Source organism: Trichechus manatus, unplaced genomic scaffold (assembly GCF_000243295.1).
Source record: "Trichechus manatus latirostris isolate Lorelei unplaced genomic scaffold, TriManLat1.0 scaffold00029, whole genome shotgun sequence".
Lineage (NCBI taxonomy): Eukaryota > Metazoa > Chordata > Mammalia > Sirenia > Trichechidae > Trichechus > Trichechus manatus.
Genome location: NW_004443965.1, coordinates 20,904,516 through 20,923,643, shown reverse-complemented (window position 1 = coordinate 20,923,643; position 19,128 = coordinate 20,904,516). Strand labels below are relative to the sequence as shown.

Genomic DNA, 19,128 nt, shown 5'->3' with positions numbered 1-19,128 from the left:
GAATGTCTTCAGATTTTTATCTATTTCCTATAAGCCATCACATTTTCAATTACCACTACAATGTAGGGGATAGATATAGATTATAAAGTTTTATTTTTTCTTTCCCTCATAGTGAGATTTTTCTTTTATGAATAAAATAAGTTTTTTCTGTGGCTCCAAAAACTCTTAAATTTGTCCAAGTTAATGCTGTTTGTTATATTTGATTGCTTTGATTTGAATATTAAAACACAACTGTAATTGGTGCTTCAGCTCAGTCTTATCTTGACTTTTAAGTTAACGCACTTCTCTGCTTTGCAATTTCTAGACATGGAGAAGAGTGATAATGGAGAGAAACTGAGCTACTCTCATTCGGGCAGGAGGTGGTTAAGAGGGGTCTGGGTGACTGGGGGTTAAGTCTCTGCCTTAGTGTTCTATCAACCAGCATTTGGGAAACACTGATCTGTAGATATATCATTATTTAAACACCTAATATTTGATGTTAATTTCTAGTCTTAAGTCAGTAGTTCTAAAACTTTGTGATCTTGGGACCTCCTTATATTGTTAAAATAGTAGACCCCAAAGGGTTAGATGTACTGATAGTAACTGTATCAGAAGTTAAAACTGACTCAGGTAGATACCTGAGACTAAATGGGTGGCTCCTGTCCAGAGGCGAGATGAGAAGGCACAGAGGGTCAGGAGCTGGTTGAATGGACACGGGAAATCCGGGGTGAAAGGAGGAGTGTGTTGTCACAGTTTAGGGAGAGCAACAAGAGTCACATAACAATGTGTATATAGATTTTTGTATGAGAGAGTAACTTGAATTTGTAAACTTTCACTTAAAGCACAACAATTAAAAATTAAAAAAAAGTTAAAACTGAGAAATTTTAAAAACACTTATTTCTCAGTTCATTTAAAAAAACATTATTTGCTAACATAAAAAACATTTAAAAATGAAAAATAGCTATTTCTTAAAACAATAAAAATTAATGAGAAGAGTGGCAATATTTTGCATTTTTGTAAATATCTTTAATGTCTGACAATTAAAAAGAAGACATCTAGCTTTTTATATCTCTTCCTTCATTTACTCTGTTGTGATGTATTGTTCTGGTTGAATATGAAGAAAATGTAGCCTCACACTGATAGGTAATTGGAAGAGGGAGGACCCCATACTCACCCTGAAAAGGTCGTAGGTCCCCAGCAATCTCTACACTCTGAGAACCACTGTCTTCAACAATTGTTTAGTGAAATTTTATTCATTTTTGTCAAGTGTACCATAAACAGAAAATGTTATTTTCAACTGTGAATGTATTCTGTATCCATTGCTTTGATTCTATACATTTATTTCTGATGATTAATATTTTCCCTCTAGATTGCAACTCAGATCGCAGTGCTGATTGCAAAAGTTGCTAGATTGGATTGTCCTAGACAGTGGCCTGAACTGATTCCCACTCTTATAGAATCTGTTAAAGTCCAAGATGATCTTCGACAGCACAGAGCATTACTCACCTTCTATCATGTTACGAAGACTCTGGCGTCTAAACGACTGGCTGCTGATAGGAAATTATTTTATGATGTAAGTGAGTTAACATAGTTTTGATTATGAAAACTGGTGTTTATTGTATAAAAATGACTAGTTTTACCTCAAGGTTAATGTTTTATTGAAAGATTATGAATTCTTTCTGTTATACCTCAGAAAGGTTCAGGACAAAGGATAACTTTTGAACATTTTAAACTGAGTAGAAAGGTCACTTAGATACCAGTGAAGGAGGATTGACTGGAAGGAAACAGACTGAAGGGAAAGATACCAGTTTGAGACTACTGTATTGAAGTAGTTCAGGTGTTAAATGAAGCAGTGGTAAAGGAAACAGTGAGGAGGGGATAGATTTGAGATTCAGGAATTAAAATTGATGTGTCTGGGTAAGTGATGGACATAGGCCGGGAGTAGGAAGGAGTCTGACATAACTGGGAGTAGTAGAGTCCTTTAACTGGGTGTTTTAGCACCATTTGTTGGAAAGACTTTCCTTTCTCCATTCAGTTGCTTTGACACTTTTATGTTTGACTTTTTCAGGAACTAAAACAGTGATTTCATATGGTTCAACCTTACCATGCAATGCTGATGAACCTCAAAAATTATTTTTAACAATGTTCTTGCTTACTTTTGGTAATTGTAGAGAAATTAAAGGTATACAGTTAGAAATCGTATTATAAGGTCACATAGTAGGGCCTCATGAAACTGTTTCAGGTGTGTTCTGAGCCATGCATACTCTACAGAAAAGGAAGTATAATGTTTTGTAGAAAGTTTTTTTTGTCTTTCTTTCCTCTTTCAACTGAAATATATTTATTGCTTTTGCTTTCCTCTAATGAGCAGACTTTTCCCTGTGAATTTCCAGAGTTCCCTTAGCGCCTAAATTTACCATATGCTCTTAAGCAGCCTTTCCCAGGTCTGCTTTGTTCAGTACTCTATGCTGGTCCCCACTTTGCCTTCCATGTGTAGGAGAGCTTCATTTTTTTTTTTTTAATATAATTTTATTTTGTTATTGTTGAGAATATACACAGCAAAACATACACCAGTTCAACAGCTTCTACATGTTGTGTAAACCATTCTCACCTGCGTTCCTCCCCCATTTACATAAATTCACTGTCCCCTAAGGTTCTTATCTTTTGAGTTGCTGTTATCAGTTTGATCCCATATAAATAGTTCTTAAAAGCGCAATGCTCAAGGCATACCTTTCTTACTAGTTAAGCTAACGTATTGTTTGGTTTCCAGAAGACTCAGTGGATATTTTTGTCTTAAGGTTTAAAGATTCAGGGCAATAGTTTCAGGGGTTCATCCAATCTTCATGGCTCTAGGAAGTCTGGATAAATTCTGTTCTGCATTTTCCCCCTTTTCATTAGAATTCTTCTATGGAATCTTTGATCAAAATGTTCAGTAATGGTTTCCAGGTACCATCCAGTTCTTCTGGTCTCATGGCAAAGGAGGCAGTTGTTCATGGAGGCAATTAGCCATACATTCCACATCCTCTTCCTATTCCTGACTCTCCTTCCTCTGTTGTCCCAGGCTAATAGAGACCAGTTGTTGTGCCTTGGATGGCCACACACTTACACATCGAACTAGGAGGTAGAACAGAGGCAGTAAACATGTTATTAGGCCAGTTAACTGGGGTGTCTCATGAAACCATGACTCTAAACCTCCAAATCAAGGAACCAAATTATGTGAAGTTTTTGGTTGTACATAGGCAGCCTCAGCAGCTACTGTTGTTTTTTTTTTTTTTTGTGGGGGTGGGGTGTCATTGTGAATATACCTATCACGTGACTTTTGCTGATTCAACTTTATATAAGTGTATAACTTATTGACAGCAATTACAGTAATTGGCTGTGCAGCCCTTCCCTTAATCAATGCAATTTTTCCATCACCATCGACACCACTTTCCTCCCTCCCTCCCTCCTCTGGTAGCCGCTAATAAACTTTATTCTCAATACGTTTGCCATTTCTTGTCTTTTTATATAAGTGAGGTCATACAATGTTTGTCCTTTCGTGATTAACTTATTTCACTCAGCATAATGTCTTCCAGCTCCATCCGTATTGTAGCATGTATCAAGACTTCATTTTTCCTACTGGCTGAGTAGCATTCCATTATATGTATGTGCCACATTTTGTTTATCCATTCATCTGTTGATGGGCATTTAGTTTTGTTCCACCTTTTGGCTATTGTGAATAGTGCTGCAGTGACCACTGGTGTACAGGTCTCTGTTTGAGTCTCTGCTTTTAATTCTTTTGGGAATTGCTGGGTCATATGGTAGTCTGTCAGTTTGTTTTACTGAGGTGGCTTGTGTGTTGCTGTGATACTGAAAACTTTACCACCGGTATTTCGAGTGCCAGCAGGGTCACCCTTAGTGAACAGGTTTCAGTGGAGGTTCCCGACTAAGATAGACTAAGAAGGACCTGGCAGTCTACTTCTGAAAAAATTGGCCAGTGAAAACCTTATGAACAGCAGTGGAATATTGTCTGATATAGTGCTGGAACATGAACCCCTCAGGTTGGAAAGCACTCAAAATATGACTGGGAAGAGCTGCCTCCTCAAAGTAGAGTTGACCTTAATGAGGTGGATGGAGATTGCCAGAAATTCAAGAGAATTTGGAAGAGGATGTGGAACAAGGGATATCATTGCTAATGTCAGATGGATCTTGGCTGAAAGCAGAGAATACCAGAAGGATATTTACCTGTGTTTTATTGACTATGCAAAGACGATTAGACTGTGTAGATCATAACCAGTTATGAATAACATTGTGAAGAATGAGAATTCCTGAACACTTAATCGTGCTCCTGAGGAAGCTATACTCAGACCAAAAGGCAGTCGTTCAGACGGAACAAGGGGCTACTGTGTGGTTTAAAGTCAAGAAAGGTGTGAGTCATGATTATATCCTTTCAGCATACTTACTCAGTTTGTATGCTGAGCAAATAATCCGAGAAGTTGGATTGTATGAAGAAGAACGCTGCGTTAGTTTTGGAGGAAGACTCATTAACAACCTATGATACGCAGATGACACAACCTTGCTTGCTGAAAGCGAAGAAGACTTGAAGTACTTACTGATGAAGATCAAAGACCACAGCCTTCAGTATGGGTTACACTTCAACATAAAGGAAACAGAAATCCTCACAACTGGACCAACAAGCAACATCGTAATAAATGGAGAAAATATTTAAGTTGTCAAGGATTTCATTTTAATTAGATCCACGATCAATGCCCATGGAAGCAGCAGTCAAGAAATCAAACGACACATTGCATTGGGCAAATGTGCTGTACAAAAATCTCTTTAAAGTTTTAAAAAGCAAAGATGTCACTTTAAAGACTAAGTTGCATCTGACCCAAGCCGTGGTATTTTGAATCGCTGCATACGCATGTGGAAACTGGGCAGTAAATAAGGAAGACCAAAGAAGAATTGATGCCTCTGAATTGTGATGTTGGCAAAGAATATTGAATATACCATGGAGTGCAGAAGAATGAACAAACCTGTCCTGGAAGAAATACAGCCAGGATGCTCCTTAGAAGCAAGGATGAAGAGACTTGTCTCACATACTTTGGACATGGGATCAGTCCCTGGAGAAGGACATCATGCTTGGTAAAGTAAAGGGTCAGTGAAAAAGAAGAAGACCCTCAATGAGATGGATTGATACAGTGGCTGCAACAATGGGCTCAGTCATAACAACAATTACGAGAATGGCACAGGACCGGCCAGTGTTTCGTTCTTTTGTACTTAGGGTCACTGTGAGTCGTAACCTACTGGACAGCACCTAACAACATCAACAACAACGTGGTAATTTTGTTTTTAATCTTTTGAGGAACTGCCACACTCTTTTCCACAATGGCTGTACCATTCTGCATTCCTACCAGCAGTGGATAAGGGTTCTAGTTTCCCCACATGCTCGCCGTCATTTGATATTTTCTGTTTGTTTTTTAATTTTAGCCATCCTAATGGGAATTAAATGGTATCTCATTATGGTTTTGATTTGCATCTCTGGTGACTAATGATGTTGAGCATCTCTTCTTGTGTTTGGTGGCCCTTTGAGTGTCCTCTTTGGTGAAATGTCTATTCAAGTCCTTTTCCCGTTTTACGATTGGGTTGTCTATTTGTTGTTAAGTTGTCAAAGTTTTATGTATATTTTGGTTATTAGATTCCTGTTATATATATGGTTTTTGAAGATACTTTCTCAGTCGATAGCTTATCTTTTCACTTTTTTGGTAAAGCCTTTTGAGGAACAAAAGTGTTTAATTTTATGAGGTCCCATTTATTTATTTTGTCTTTTGCTGTTTGTGCTTTTGTTGTTATGTTGCATAATCCATTGTTGAAAGCTAGGCCTGACAGCATTGTCTCTGCTTGTTTTTCTAAGAATTTTACAGTTTTACTTTGCACATTGAGATCCTGTCATGGATTGGGTTGTGTATTGCAGAAACATCTGTTAGTTTGGCTAGGTCATGCTTACCAGTATTGTATGATTGTCTACCATTTTGTCACCTGATGTGATTTCCCTGTGTTGTAAATCCTATCACTATGATGTTAATGAGCTAGATTAGCAGCAGTTATATTGATGAGATCTACAAGATGAGTTAGTGTCTTAAGGCAATCTCTTTTGAGATATAAAAGAGAGAAACGAGCAGAGAGACAGGGAGACCTCATACCACCAAGAAAGCAGCGCCAGGAGCAGAGCATGTCCCTGCGCTGAGAACCTTCTCAACCAGGGCAGGATTGATGACAAGGACCTTCCTCCAGAGTTGAGAGAGAGAGAGCCTTCCCCTGGAGCTGACGCCCTGAATTTGGACTTGTAGCCTACTTGACTGTGAGAGAATAAATTTGTTTGTTAAAGCCATCTACTTGTGGTATTTCTGTTTTAGCAACACTAGATGAGTAAGATAGGTCCTTAATCCATTTTGAATTTGTTTTTGTATATGGTGTGAGTGTGGATCCTATTGCATTTTTCTGCATGTGGAAATCTAATTTTCCCAGTATCATTTATTGCAGATTGCAGAAGAGCTCTTTAAAGTGTTGAAAAGCAAAGATGTCACTTTGAGGACTAAGGTATGCCTGACCCAAGCCACGGTATTTTAATTCACCTTGTATGCATGTGAAAGCTGGACAATGAATAAGGAAGACCGAAGAACTGATGTCTTTGAACTATAATTTCCTTTTCATATTTCTTATTGCTGGTGTATAGAAACCCCACTGATTTATGTTTGTTAAGTTTGTACCCTGCAAATTGGTTAAATTCCTCTGTTAGTGCTAAAAGTTTCCTTTGGGTACTTTTGGATTTTCTGTATATAGAGTCATATCATTCGTCAACAGAGATACTTTTATTTCTTCTTTTCCAATCTGGATACCTTTTATTTCTTTTTCTTGTGTTAATGCTTTGACTAGGACTTCTAACACAATATTAAATTGAATTGGTGACAGAGGACACGCTTGTCTTATTCCCGATTTCAAGGGGAAAGTTCTTAATCTTTCTTCATTAATAAGTATAATATTGCTGTTGTCTTTTAATATATGCCCTAAATCATACTGAGGAATTTCCCTTCTATTCCAGTTTTCTTCAGGGTTTTCATCAAGAAAGGGTGTTGGATTTTATCAAATGCTTTCTCTACATCTATAGAGATGATCATGTGTTTCTTTTCCTTTGTTCTGTTGATGTGTATTGCATTGATTGATTTTCTAACGTTTAACCATCCCTGCATTCCTGCAATGGAGTGCTGCATTCTTTAAGAAGGGAGACAGCCCAGTCCTGAGTAGAAAGGAATCAGTGAACTGTATGTGGCACATGGAAGAGAAGGGAGGCAGTCCAGTGAAGAGAGATTCTAGAAGATAAAGTACTTGGCCTAGTTTGGTTCTGTTTATAATGCCTTTATTCCTCCTACAAAGGATCAGCTTTTTGTCTCTGAGTATTCATTTTGTCTTTGACTCATACTATAGTGCTTCTTCCTTGAGAGTGAGATAGGGAAGGAGGGTAGTGTATAACCTTGTGCTGTCCTCCATGTTCAAGCATTAGTTTTGAGTCTGTCAAAAACAAATTGAAAGGTTTCTGGGCCCTGCTGATGTAATCCTCACCTCTGTGGATATGGGTTGGGAATCTGCCTTTATAACAGTGTCTTCGGGGGATGCTTATATAGACCAAAGTTTAAGCCAGAACCACATTATGTCCGTTTGATTGTTAACCCAGTAGGTTTAAATAGCTAGTCGTGTAGTTATCCAAGGATGTTGAGTATAAGAGAAATTCTTTTTGTTATTCATAAGGCTACTTTTTAAATTATTGTCACTTTTGCTAGATATCAACCAGGAGTAAAGAAATGGACTATTTATCCTTTCAAGACTTTCTATAAATTCCTTTTTTCTTTTCCTCACCGTTATCCTACCTCAAACTCTTCCACCTCTGGAACTTACTATTATGCTGGTTTTCCAAAGTCAAGTGTCTAAAAGATTCTGGGTTACAGTTGCTCTTTATTAAAGGGTACTCTTCTATAGAAGTGTTAATCATTAGTTCTTCTTTCTCAAATTGTACTTACCAATGTTCCTTGGTTTTCAGGTATAATTTATTTTCAGTCTAGGCAATCTCCATAAATTGTAGTCTAACCAGGGGCTTTATTTTGGATAGTTTGTGTCAGTTAGCTTCCTGATCACTTCAGCTTTCTTGCTTGGTTTTCTTGCAGTGTGTGTCTTATTTTGTCTCCATATAGAATGAAATATAGGCCTACCTACCTTGTACTCACTCCAGGATAGTGTTTATTGTATCGAGCTGCATTATAATTGCTGACTTATCTTTGTCAGATCCACTATACTATGAATTTTATGAGGGAAGACTGTAGCTTTTGTTGTTATACTGCTACTACCTAGTTGTCTTAGTTTCCTAGTGCTGTTGTAACACAAATACCACAGACGGGTGCCTTTAAAGAACAGAAATTTATTTTCTCACAGTTCAGGAGGCTAAAAGTTTGAATTGAAGGCACCAGCTCAAGGGGAATGCTCTCTCTCTCTCTCTATTGTCTCTGGCGGAAGATCCTTGTCTCCTCAGTTTCTGTAGCCCTGGTGTTCCTTGGCGATGTTCACGTGGCATATATCTTCCCCACATTTGTGCACGCTTCTTTTTCTAATAAGCTCTTTTTTTAAGTCAGAAGTAATTAGGTTTAGGACATACCCTACACTGATGTAGCCTCATTAATGTAACAGAGAAGACCTTATTTCCAGTCAGGATTACATCCATACATATAGCTGTTAGGATTCTAACACATATTTTTGTGGGACACAATTCTATCCATAACACTAAACTATGTGTACATAGTGGTTGGTGCTTGCAGTGCAGTGAATTGCTTTTCAAGCCATGCCTTGTAACTCCCCCAAAACGATTAGATGGGACTGTGCAAATAAGGTGCGTGGAATTCTTGCGGTGATTGGGCAATAAGCTGCACGGTACCTTTGCATGTGTGAGACTATGCAGATAGTGTCTATGGCTCACCAAGGCGATTGGTCAGTTTTGCCATCCTGCTAGGCTTAAAAAGAGCCAATCCTAGAGGTTGAGGACAGGGGGATCTCACTACCATCAAGAAGAAGAGCTGGGAGTAGAGCACATCCTTTGGACCCAGAATCCCTGTGCTGAGAACCTTCTAGACCCAGGAGACAGAGCTGTAACACTGGAGACGGCAGAGGCACAGGACCAGCAAGCAGCTGGTTGCAGTGGGTTTGCCAGCCCATGGATTGAGGGAGCTGAGTGCCTTTGGGCAGTCAGCTTTCTGGTGGAGTAGGTTGCCTCTGGGCATTTATCGAATATATTTTTTACAAATGGTTTGTTTGAACCAGAAAAATGAATAAGGTGCATATATTACATTTGGTCATGTCTTTTAAGTATTTTTGAATTTAGAAAAATATTCATATCCTTCCCTTTTTTTAATGTCATTGACTTGTTGAAGTGACTGGGTCATTTGTCTTGTAGAATAATAGCCCACCATATACATTTGTTGCTTGTATACCTTGTTGATGAAATTCAGGTTAATCAGGTTTTTCTGACTACAGCTTATAGGTAATATTTGTTGCCCCACTTTAGTGATGAATTGTAACACTTTGATTTAAAACTTTTTGGTGCTAACTTTTTTAAAGGGGAAAATTGTGAAGACAGTGGTCCTGAGATTTTAAAAGCTTAAGAATATTTGAAGTGCTAAAATAAATAAAACTTTGTGTAATGGTTTGCTTTCGATATTTTAAGAAGTCAAGTCTCTGTGCTTCTCAGTTAAAGTCACTAAACAGTCAGTGGGTGGCACTGTTTCCTCTGGCTTAGAAAAAGAAAGTGCAAGTATCTGAGTTTTCATGAACCAGTACTTAAAATGTTTCATTAAATAGCTTATTTGCATATTGTCGAATTGAGTATTCCCCTCCCCCTCCACATTTTTGATAAGAAAATTTAGAAAAAAGTATTTTTTATTCCTTCTGCCTGCTTGCTTCATTTCCTTCTTTTCCAGCTGAGCCATCTGTAAGCATACATCAGTTGATGTTTTCTGGAGTAGATAGTTTTGCAGGGCTTGGGTGTATAACAGTTGGCAGTGTTCCTTCCCAGGGACTCCTGTGGTTTGTTCCTTCTTTATCTGTCTCCCTCATTTCACTATTGGGCTGAAGGTATAGTGGTATTGCTTCTTTATTCTTCCCAACCATCTCTATTTGTGTTGAGGTCCTTTGTACACTAGCTAAAGAGAATTCTGCATTGGAGCTTTAATAGCTACCTAGTGTCCTTAACCAGGTGCTTAGCTCCAGAACTGGAATATGAAACAGGTGAATATTGAAAAAAACTCATACTACTATTTCTTTCTTCTTATTTTCTGTCTCAAATGCTGTATGCCTTCATTCAACACTATCTACTGGGCCAAATCAAGCAAAGTTATGTGCTTTGCATATCTACATTTATTATTTAAAGTAGTACTTTCATACTAAATATTACTTTTTAGGACCAGAAAGAGGGAAGAATTAATAGATCAAGGTCTAACTTTGCCATTAATATCTTTCTAAATTCTATTGTTTCATTTATTTATTTAAGAAGTAGGGATGAAAATTTCCAAAATTGATAAAAGTTATATAAGCTGGAATGGTAAAACCTTTGGTTACTTGAATTACCAAACTTTCTCATGTTTTAGAGTTAGATTACAAGTGGAAAAAGCACAATTTGTGGAGCAAAATAGAATTTGATTTTAATGAAGTTAATTCCACCATGATGAAAATGCTTCCCTTTTCCAAATCTGTAACAATAAGAACCTTTTGGTATAGTCTTCAGAGATGTTCTCTGGTATTTCTTGTCCTTTGAATTGGGGGTGAGTGAGGAGAAGTTTATGTGTATGTAGTCTGTACACTGTAATTTGCATTATACATATGATGATGGTAGATTTCTGTTAAAACCAAAAACACACTGCAGTGGAGTTAATCCTGACTCATAGTCACCCTATAAAACAAAGTAGAACTGCCCCCTAGAGTTTCCAAGGCTGTAAATCTGTATGGACACCGACTGCCACATCTTTCTACCCTGGACCCGCTGGTGGGTTTGAACTGTTGACCTTTCAGTTAACATCTGAGCACTTAACCACTGTGCCACTAGGGCTCCTGTTAAAGGGATAGTCTCCTGATAATAAAATTAGTTCCTGAAGAAATTGTAACAGTTAAAACAGTTTTGCCCTTTTGTTATAACTACCATTACTTTAAGGAGCCCTGGTGGTGCAGTGGTTAAGCACTTGGCAGCTAACCGAAAAGGCTGGCATTCGAACCTACCCAGCAACTCCTGGATTGAAAGACCTGGTGATCTGCTTCCATAAAGATTATAGCCTAGGAAGCCCCATGGGGCAGTTCTGCTCTGTCACATGGGGTCACTATGAGTCAGAATCAACTTTAGGGCATCTAACAACAGCAACAACCATTACTTCAAAATAACTTTAAAATAACATCTGACATGATTCAGATATTATGCTAGTGATTTAGGGTGCAGATTCTCGCTTAATATTTTCCTTCTTGAATTGGTGTTAGGATCCGTTTAGTCAACCATTTTCCTCAAGTTTAATTTTACTTTCAGTGAAAAAGAGGAAGACACTGGATGAAATGGACTGACACAGTGGCAGCAACAGTGGACTCAAATGTAGCAGTGATTGTGAATATGGTGCATGGCACAGAACCGGGCAGTGTTTTGTTCTGTAGGGTCGCTGTGAGTCGGGACCCGCTCAAAGGTACCTAACAGCAACAGCAATCATACTTTTAATTGAGGAACTAGGGAATGGTTATCATCTTTTTCTTCATTGAGGCTGGTTATATATGCTATCACCAGGTCTTTCTCCTGTGGAGCCACTGGGTGAGTTCCAACTGCCAACTTTTCAGTTCGCTGCTGAGCAAACGTTCACCATTGTACTACCAGGGCTCATTGAGTCTGGCATATGATGGTAGAGGGGAAGGTATTGAGGATTGGATAAAAGGCCCTATGGCTCTTAATAGCTAGTGAATGATAAATCAAAAAACCACAGATCCATTGCTTTGGAAACGATTCCGACTCACAGTGACCCTGTAGGACAGAACAGAACTGCCCCATAGGGTTTCCAAGGCTGTAATCTTCATGGAAGCAGACCGCCACATCTTTCTCCCACGGAGTGGTGGTGGGCTTAAACCACCAACCTTGCAGTTAGCAGTCGAGTGTTTAACCACTGTGCCGTTAGCTCTAAATTACAAGTAAGGTTAAGCACAGATAATAATAGAATACCAGAATTTTAAACTTCTTTTTGTGAAGTATAATCAGTGGATTTTAAATTTTTAACCCAGAGTTATCCATTACACTGTATAGTCTAGTTAAATTTTACTGTAGTATATGCTATAATTTGGGATTAATCTATATGTGTATGGGCCTTTCTAGATATTTTGATGACCCAGTATTGGTTTTCATTCTGTGACTTTCACTTTTTATCAAGAAATACCAGCAATATACTTTTAAAAAGCAAATCCAACCAAATACGTACATATATATTTAAAAAAAAAAACAAAAAACCCAAATCCATCCTGTTGCCGTTGAGTCGATTCTGACTCATAGCGACCCTACAGGACAGAGTAGAATTGCCCCATACAGTTTCCAAGGAGCTCTTGGTGTATTCAAACTGGCAACCTTTTGGTTAGCAGCCGTAGCACTTAACCACTACGCCACCAGGGTTTCCTACCTACATATACATGTACATATATGTCTAAGAAGAACATACAGTTTATGTTAACTCTATCTTACATAGGCACTCTGTGCGAATAGTAGAACAAAAGAACATTTTTTTGTTAAGTAGTATAAAATAGAGATGAGACTTACTGAGGGTCTTGTTAGAGGAGACTTCTGATTCAAACAATTTATTACATTCTTATTAAGAGCAGTACTGAACTCAGTGAGTGTATGGGGTATTTTCCTTTTTGTAGTCATGAAAACAAAATTTTACCATTACTGAATCCTCATATAACTTCAAAAATAGTATTTTAAAATGGCGTACACTGTATTGATAACTGAATGTATGGTATAGTGTTTATTCAATATTAGTTTATATTTTCATATCAGAAGATTTAAACAGAACCCGTTATGCAAATAATACTTATCTCTTTTATAAAACAGTTGTTAGGTGCTGTCCAGTTGGTTCTGACTCATAGCCACTGTATGTACAACACAATAAAACACCGCCCGGTCCTGTGCCGTTCTCACAGTTATTGCCATGTTTGAGCTCATTGTTGCAGCCACTGTGTCAGTTCATCTCATTGAGGGTCTTCCTCTTTTTCACTGACCCTCTACTTTACCATGCATGATATCCTTCTCCAGGGACTGATCCCTCCTGATAATATGTCCTAAGTACGTGAGACGAAGCCTCGCCATCCTTGCTTCTAAGGAGCATTCTGGCTGTACTTCTTCCAAGACAGATTTGTTTGTTCTTCTGGCAGTCCATGGTATATTCAGTATTCTTTGCCAGCACCATAATTCAGAGGCATCAATTCTTCTTTGGTCTTCCTTCTTCATTGTCCAGCTTTTACTTGCGTATGAGGTGATTGAAAACGCCATGGCTTGAGTCAGGCGCACCTTAGTCTTCAAGGAGACATCTTTGCTTTGTAACACTTTAAAGAAGTCTTTTGCAGCAGATCTGCCCAGTGCAACACATCTTTTGATTTCTTGACTGCTGCTTCCATGTGTGTTGATTTTGGATCCAAGTAAAATGAATCCTTGGCAACTTCAGTCTTTTCTCTGTTTATTATGATGTTGCTTATTGGTCCACTCTTGAGGATTTTTATTTTCTTTATGTTGAGGGGTAATCCATACTGAAGGCTGTACTCTTTGATCTTCATCAGTAAGTGCTTCAATTCCTCTTCACTTCCAGCAAGCAAGGTTGCGTCATCTGCATAACGTAGGTTGTTGACGAGTCTTCCTGCCAGCCTCATGCCCTGTTCCTTCGTCACATAGTCCAGCTTCTCAGATTATTTGTTCAGCATACAGATCGAATGATTATGGTGAAAGGATACAACCCAAATGTATACTTTTCCTGACTTTAAACCATGCAGTATCCATTGTTCTGTTCGAGTGACTGCCTCTTGGTCCATGTACGGGTTCCTCATGAGCACAATTAAGTGTTCTGGAATTCCCATCCTTCGCAGTGTTATCCATAATTATCCAAAAATTAGATAGGCCTTTAAAACAAAAAAATAACACACATGAGGAACGTACTTCTTAGTTCAGTCAAATATGGGAGACCAAATGGGCAACTCCTGTCTGAAAGCAAGACGAGAAGGCAGGAAGGGACAGCAAGTGGGCAGATGGACACAGGGAATCCAGGGTGGAAAGGTGGAGCGTACTGTCATATTGTGGGGATTGCAACCAGTGTCACAAGACAATTTGTGTATAAATTTTTGAATGAGAAATTAAGTGGTAAACTTCCACCTGAAGCACAATTAAAAAAGAAAAAAACTTTTTGAAAGAATTGATTTCAAATAACACTGACACAAAAAATTTCTATATAAAGACAATTCTGTTGAACAATTTTAATAGAATCTGTATGTAGAAGCTAAACAAGTAGCTTAAGGATCAGGTACAAAAAAGGGTATAAAATAATTTATGTCGTCATTTTGTTGTAAACAAGAGTCTGATTCAGAGTATAATAATTTTTTGGTTGTATTTGAAATTTGGATATGGCAGCCTTTGGGTTTTATTTCCTACGTAAAGACAAAGTACAAAACGGATCTATAAAATTAGAGCCAAGTCTATAGATTTCTTTCTTTATTTTTTTGAAATATTTGCTACTTTAAGAAATTATAGTTTAGTTTAAAATTTAAATTTTAATCCTTATGTAGAATTCTCACCACTTCCCTGCCTCCAAATCCTGTTTTTTTACTTTTCTTTTGGCTGACAAAAATTTTTGATTTATACATTTGAAAAAGTGTAGGGTGTTATAATTTAAAATTGAACAGTAAGTATAATAAGAATTAGTCATGGATTTTCTAATTCAAGAAATATGTTTAAGCCTCATACTCTGTGAAAGTCTTGACTTAACTAAGAAAGCTATTAATTGAATTTAAAGTTTATTGAAGTTGTCAGTAAAACGTACTACATTCTTCAAGTAAAGCTGTTTTCTTCTTCAGATTATATCCCTTCCGATTAGATTGAGTGTTTGTTTTTCTGTTATAACATTATTTCATGAGATGATGTCAACTTTAGGGCCTTACTCTTTATGACACTGCTACTTGTACTGTAATACTATGTTGATGGAGATAATGATCAATATAATATATTGGTATAATGAAGCATTTAGATTAAATAACTTGTTTTTGCTCTTTTGAATATATTCCATGTATACTAAAGTGACTTAGTAAATAGTTATTGTACCTGTTGTCAGGCACACACACAGGACAACAGAAAGTGAAGGCCAAGCCCTCACTGATTCAGTTGGTAAAGTATGAGCCACTTTTAGATTCAGATAGTTTATTTCTTAATATGAACAGAGAAAGGAAGTTAGCCAAAGGTACCAGTTCCTCAAGATGCTGTTCCACACACCAAAAAGGATGACACTGCAACAAAGTGGGCTGGATGACTTCTAGTTTTGGGACATCCTATTGCTGCAGAGCCAGATCTAGACTCTAAGAGGTTTTATAATTTGCAGCTTTATTCTGAGGAGAGGTGATGAGAAAGTATCTCCAGAGAGCGATTCAGGGGAGATAGGGAAGGAAGTGTGAGACGGTCTCATAGCAGTTCCTTATGAGCCTCCATCCTTTTGTGTTCTTGGACGATCACAAGATGTTCTGCAAAGACTCAGTTTAGCTGCAGTTCTAGCCTTTGCCTGTGAGGCCTGTGTGGATATGTACAAGGTTACCAGGAACACATGGTTCTCTACACCTGAACATGTAGGCTGTTAAAATTACTGAACTGAAATAATAGAAATAAAATTTGAGTTTTTCAAATTATTAACAGAATTGCATTTCTGAGTGTTTCCTGATGCCTAATCTTATAAACACAGTGTTTAATCAGTTAAAAAATGATTTATCTTTGATAAGTATTCTGAAGTACATAAATGATAAAGTCATTATATACTTCTATCTAATTTTTATTTGAAGTAAATGGCTTTATAGGCTAAGCTAGGTTGCTTTGAGTACTCCTGGAAAAAACTGAAGATTATCACTGGAGTATGGTTCTGCCTCGGACTGGGAGGCAGAGGCTAACAATTCTCCACATGAGAGACAGTTTTAAAAATACTGGAACAGACTAGCAAAGCAGCCTGACAAACCATATGCTTTGGATGCTTCTGGTTCTAAATAAACATAATAAAACATATAGATAGAACTGACAGATAATTGATCTCTTTGTATATCTTGATATATTGATTTATTTGATATTCTCAGTGACAGTCCATAAGCCAGTGGCTTACTAAGTTTTGCCACCTATTAGTAAATAAATAAAATAAGGAAGTATCAGACTCCAGTGCAGGCATTAGGTTAAGTACTATTTCAACAAATAATTTAGATATGTGTGTGTGTGTGTGTGTAGCAGCAGCCCAGTATATTATATACTAATAAAATTCATTGTGACTAAAAAAATTGAGACATTGCCATAAATGACTCTTGACTATTTTATATCTCATTGAAAATATGTTTAACTATAAAACCAAAATGTATTATTTTGTAGATCCTGTTGATTACTGAAATCTAAAATATATTGTTAACAAATTTGTTAATATTTCTTTACAGTTAGCTTCTGGAATTTATAATTTTGCCTGCTCTCTGTGGAATCACCATACAGACACATTCCTGCAACAAGTTTCTTCTGGGAATGAAGCTGCAGTTCAAAGTTCACTAGAACGAACTTTACTATCATTGAAAGGTACTGTTAAACTTAATACAGATGTATTTATTTTTGAAATGACAGTCCTCAGAATAGTCACTGAATGGTCCTCTGGGTGGATTTTCTTTTTTTTAATGTAATACGTCGTTTGATTTTTTTTTTTAAATTGTATTTAGATGAAGGTTTACGGAACAAACTGGTTTCTTGTTAAACAGTACACGTATTGTTTTATGACATTGGTTAACAGCCCCATGACATGTCAACACTCTTCCTTCTTGACCTTGAGTTCCCTATCACCAGCTTTCCTGTCCCATCCTGCCTTCTAGTCCTTGTCCCCGGGCTGTTGTGCCCCTTTGGTCTCATTTTGTTTTATGAGCCTGTCTAATCTTTGGCTGAAGTGTGAACCTTGGGAGTGACTTCATTACTGACCCAAAAGAGTGTCTGGGGGCCATACTCTCGGGTTTTCTCCAGTCTCTTGTCAGGCCAGTAAGTCTGGTCATTTTTTGTGAGTTAGAATTTTGTTCTACATTTTTCTTCAGCTCTGTCTGGGACCCTCTATTGTGATCCCTGTCAGAGCAGTCAGTGGTGGTAGCCAGGCACCATCTAGTTGTACTGGACTCAGTCTGGTGGACACTGTGGTAGATGTGGTCCATTATGGATGGATTTTCTGTTCCTGGTTATATTGGGAGAATAAAGGGTTACTTTCTTCCTCAGACACAAAGGCTTACTTTGTAGTTATTTTTCTTTTGTACAAATAACTCTTCCTTCACCTTGTTTAACTTATGCATATCTCGATATAATTAAACTGGTTACATATGCACTCCACCACTCATCTGTCAGTTTCTGGTACTGTGGTGACTTGTGCGTTGCTGTGATGCTGGAACCTATGCCACTGGTATTTCAGTTACCAGGGGGGTCACCCATGGTGGCCAGGTTTCAGTGGAGCTTCGAGATTAAGACAGAGTAGGAAGAAAGATGTGGCAGTCTACTTCTGAAAAAATTGGCCAGTGAAAACCTTATGAATAGCAGTGGAACACTGTCTAATAATAGTACTGGAAGATGAGCCCTTCAGGTTGGAAGGCACTCGGAATACAAGTGAGGAACAGCTGCTTCCTCAGATTATAGTCAGCATTAATGATGTGCATGGAATAAACCTTTCAGGACCTTAATTTGCTGATGTGGCAGGATTCAAAATGAGAAGAAACAGCTGCAAACATCCATTAATAATCAGAATGTGGAATATATGAAATATGAATCTAGAAAAATTATAAGTCATCAAAAATGAAATGGAACACATAAAGATCAATTTTCTAGGCATTGGTGATCTGAAATGGACTGGTATTGGTCATTTTGAATTGGAAAATCATATGGTCTACTATGCCGGGAATGACAAATTGAAAAGGAATGATGTTGCGTTCATTGTCAAACAGAATATTTTAAGATCTATCCTGAAGTACAACGCTGTCAGTGATAGGATAATATCCCTACGCCTACAAGGAAGACCAATTAACACAACCATTATTCAAATTTACACACCAGCCACTAAGGCCAAAGATGAGGAAAGTGAAGATTTTAACCAGCATCTGCATTCTGAAATTGATCAAACATACAGTCAAGATGTATTGATAATCATTGGTGATTGGAATGTGAAAGTTGGAAACGGAGGATCTGTAGTTGGAAAAGATGTCCTTGGTGATAGAAACGATGCTGGAGATAGCATATTGGAATTTTGCAAGAGCAATGGCTTTTCATTGCAAGTACCTTTTTCAGCAGTGTAAATGGTGACTGTACATGTGGAACTCGCTGGATGGAATACACAGGAATCAAATCGACTATATCTGTGGAGAGAGATGATGGAGAAGGTCAATATAATCAGTCAGAACAAGGCTAGAGGCCGACCGTGGAACAGACCATCAGTTACTCATATGGAAGTTCAAGTTGAAGCTGAAGAAAATTAAAACAAGTCCACGGAGACAAACTACAACCTTGAGCATATCCCACCTAAATTTAGAGACCATCTCAAGAATAGATTTGACATAGTAAACGCTGATGACTGAAGACCAAATGAATTGTGGGATGACATCAAGGACAACATACATGAAGAAAGCAAAAGGTCATTAAAGAGAAAGGAAAGAAAGAAAAGACCAAAATTGATGTCAGAAGAGACTCTGAAACTTGATGTTGAACATAGAGTAGCTAAATAGAATGGAAGAAAGGGTGACGTAAAAGAGTTGAAAAGACCAGATTTACTGCCCTAAAGGAGACTGGAGAAACCCCGAGACTATGGCCCCCAGCCACCCTTTTAGCTCAGT

General features: G+C 37.7%; 1 protein-coding gene across 5 annotated transcripts in view; it reads left to right on the top strand.

Annotated features, from left to right (window-relative positions):
- Window positions 1–19,128, top strand: part of IPO11 (importin 11) — a 274,257-nt gene that overhangs the window by 65,889 nt on the left and 189,240 nt on the right. For all 5 annotated transcript variants that reach the window (XM_023729611.1, XM_004374553.2, XM_023729613.1 and 2 more), the window contains exons 5-6: window positions 1,349–1,552; window positions 16,723–16,855. In XM_023729611.1, the coding sequence (XP_023585379.1) occupies window positions 1,349–1,552; window positions 16,723–16,855 (337 nt within the window). The remainder of the gene's footprint in view (window positions 1–1,348; window positions 1,553–16,722; window positions 16,856–19,128) is intronic.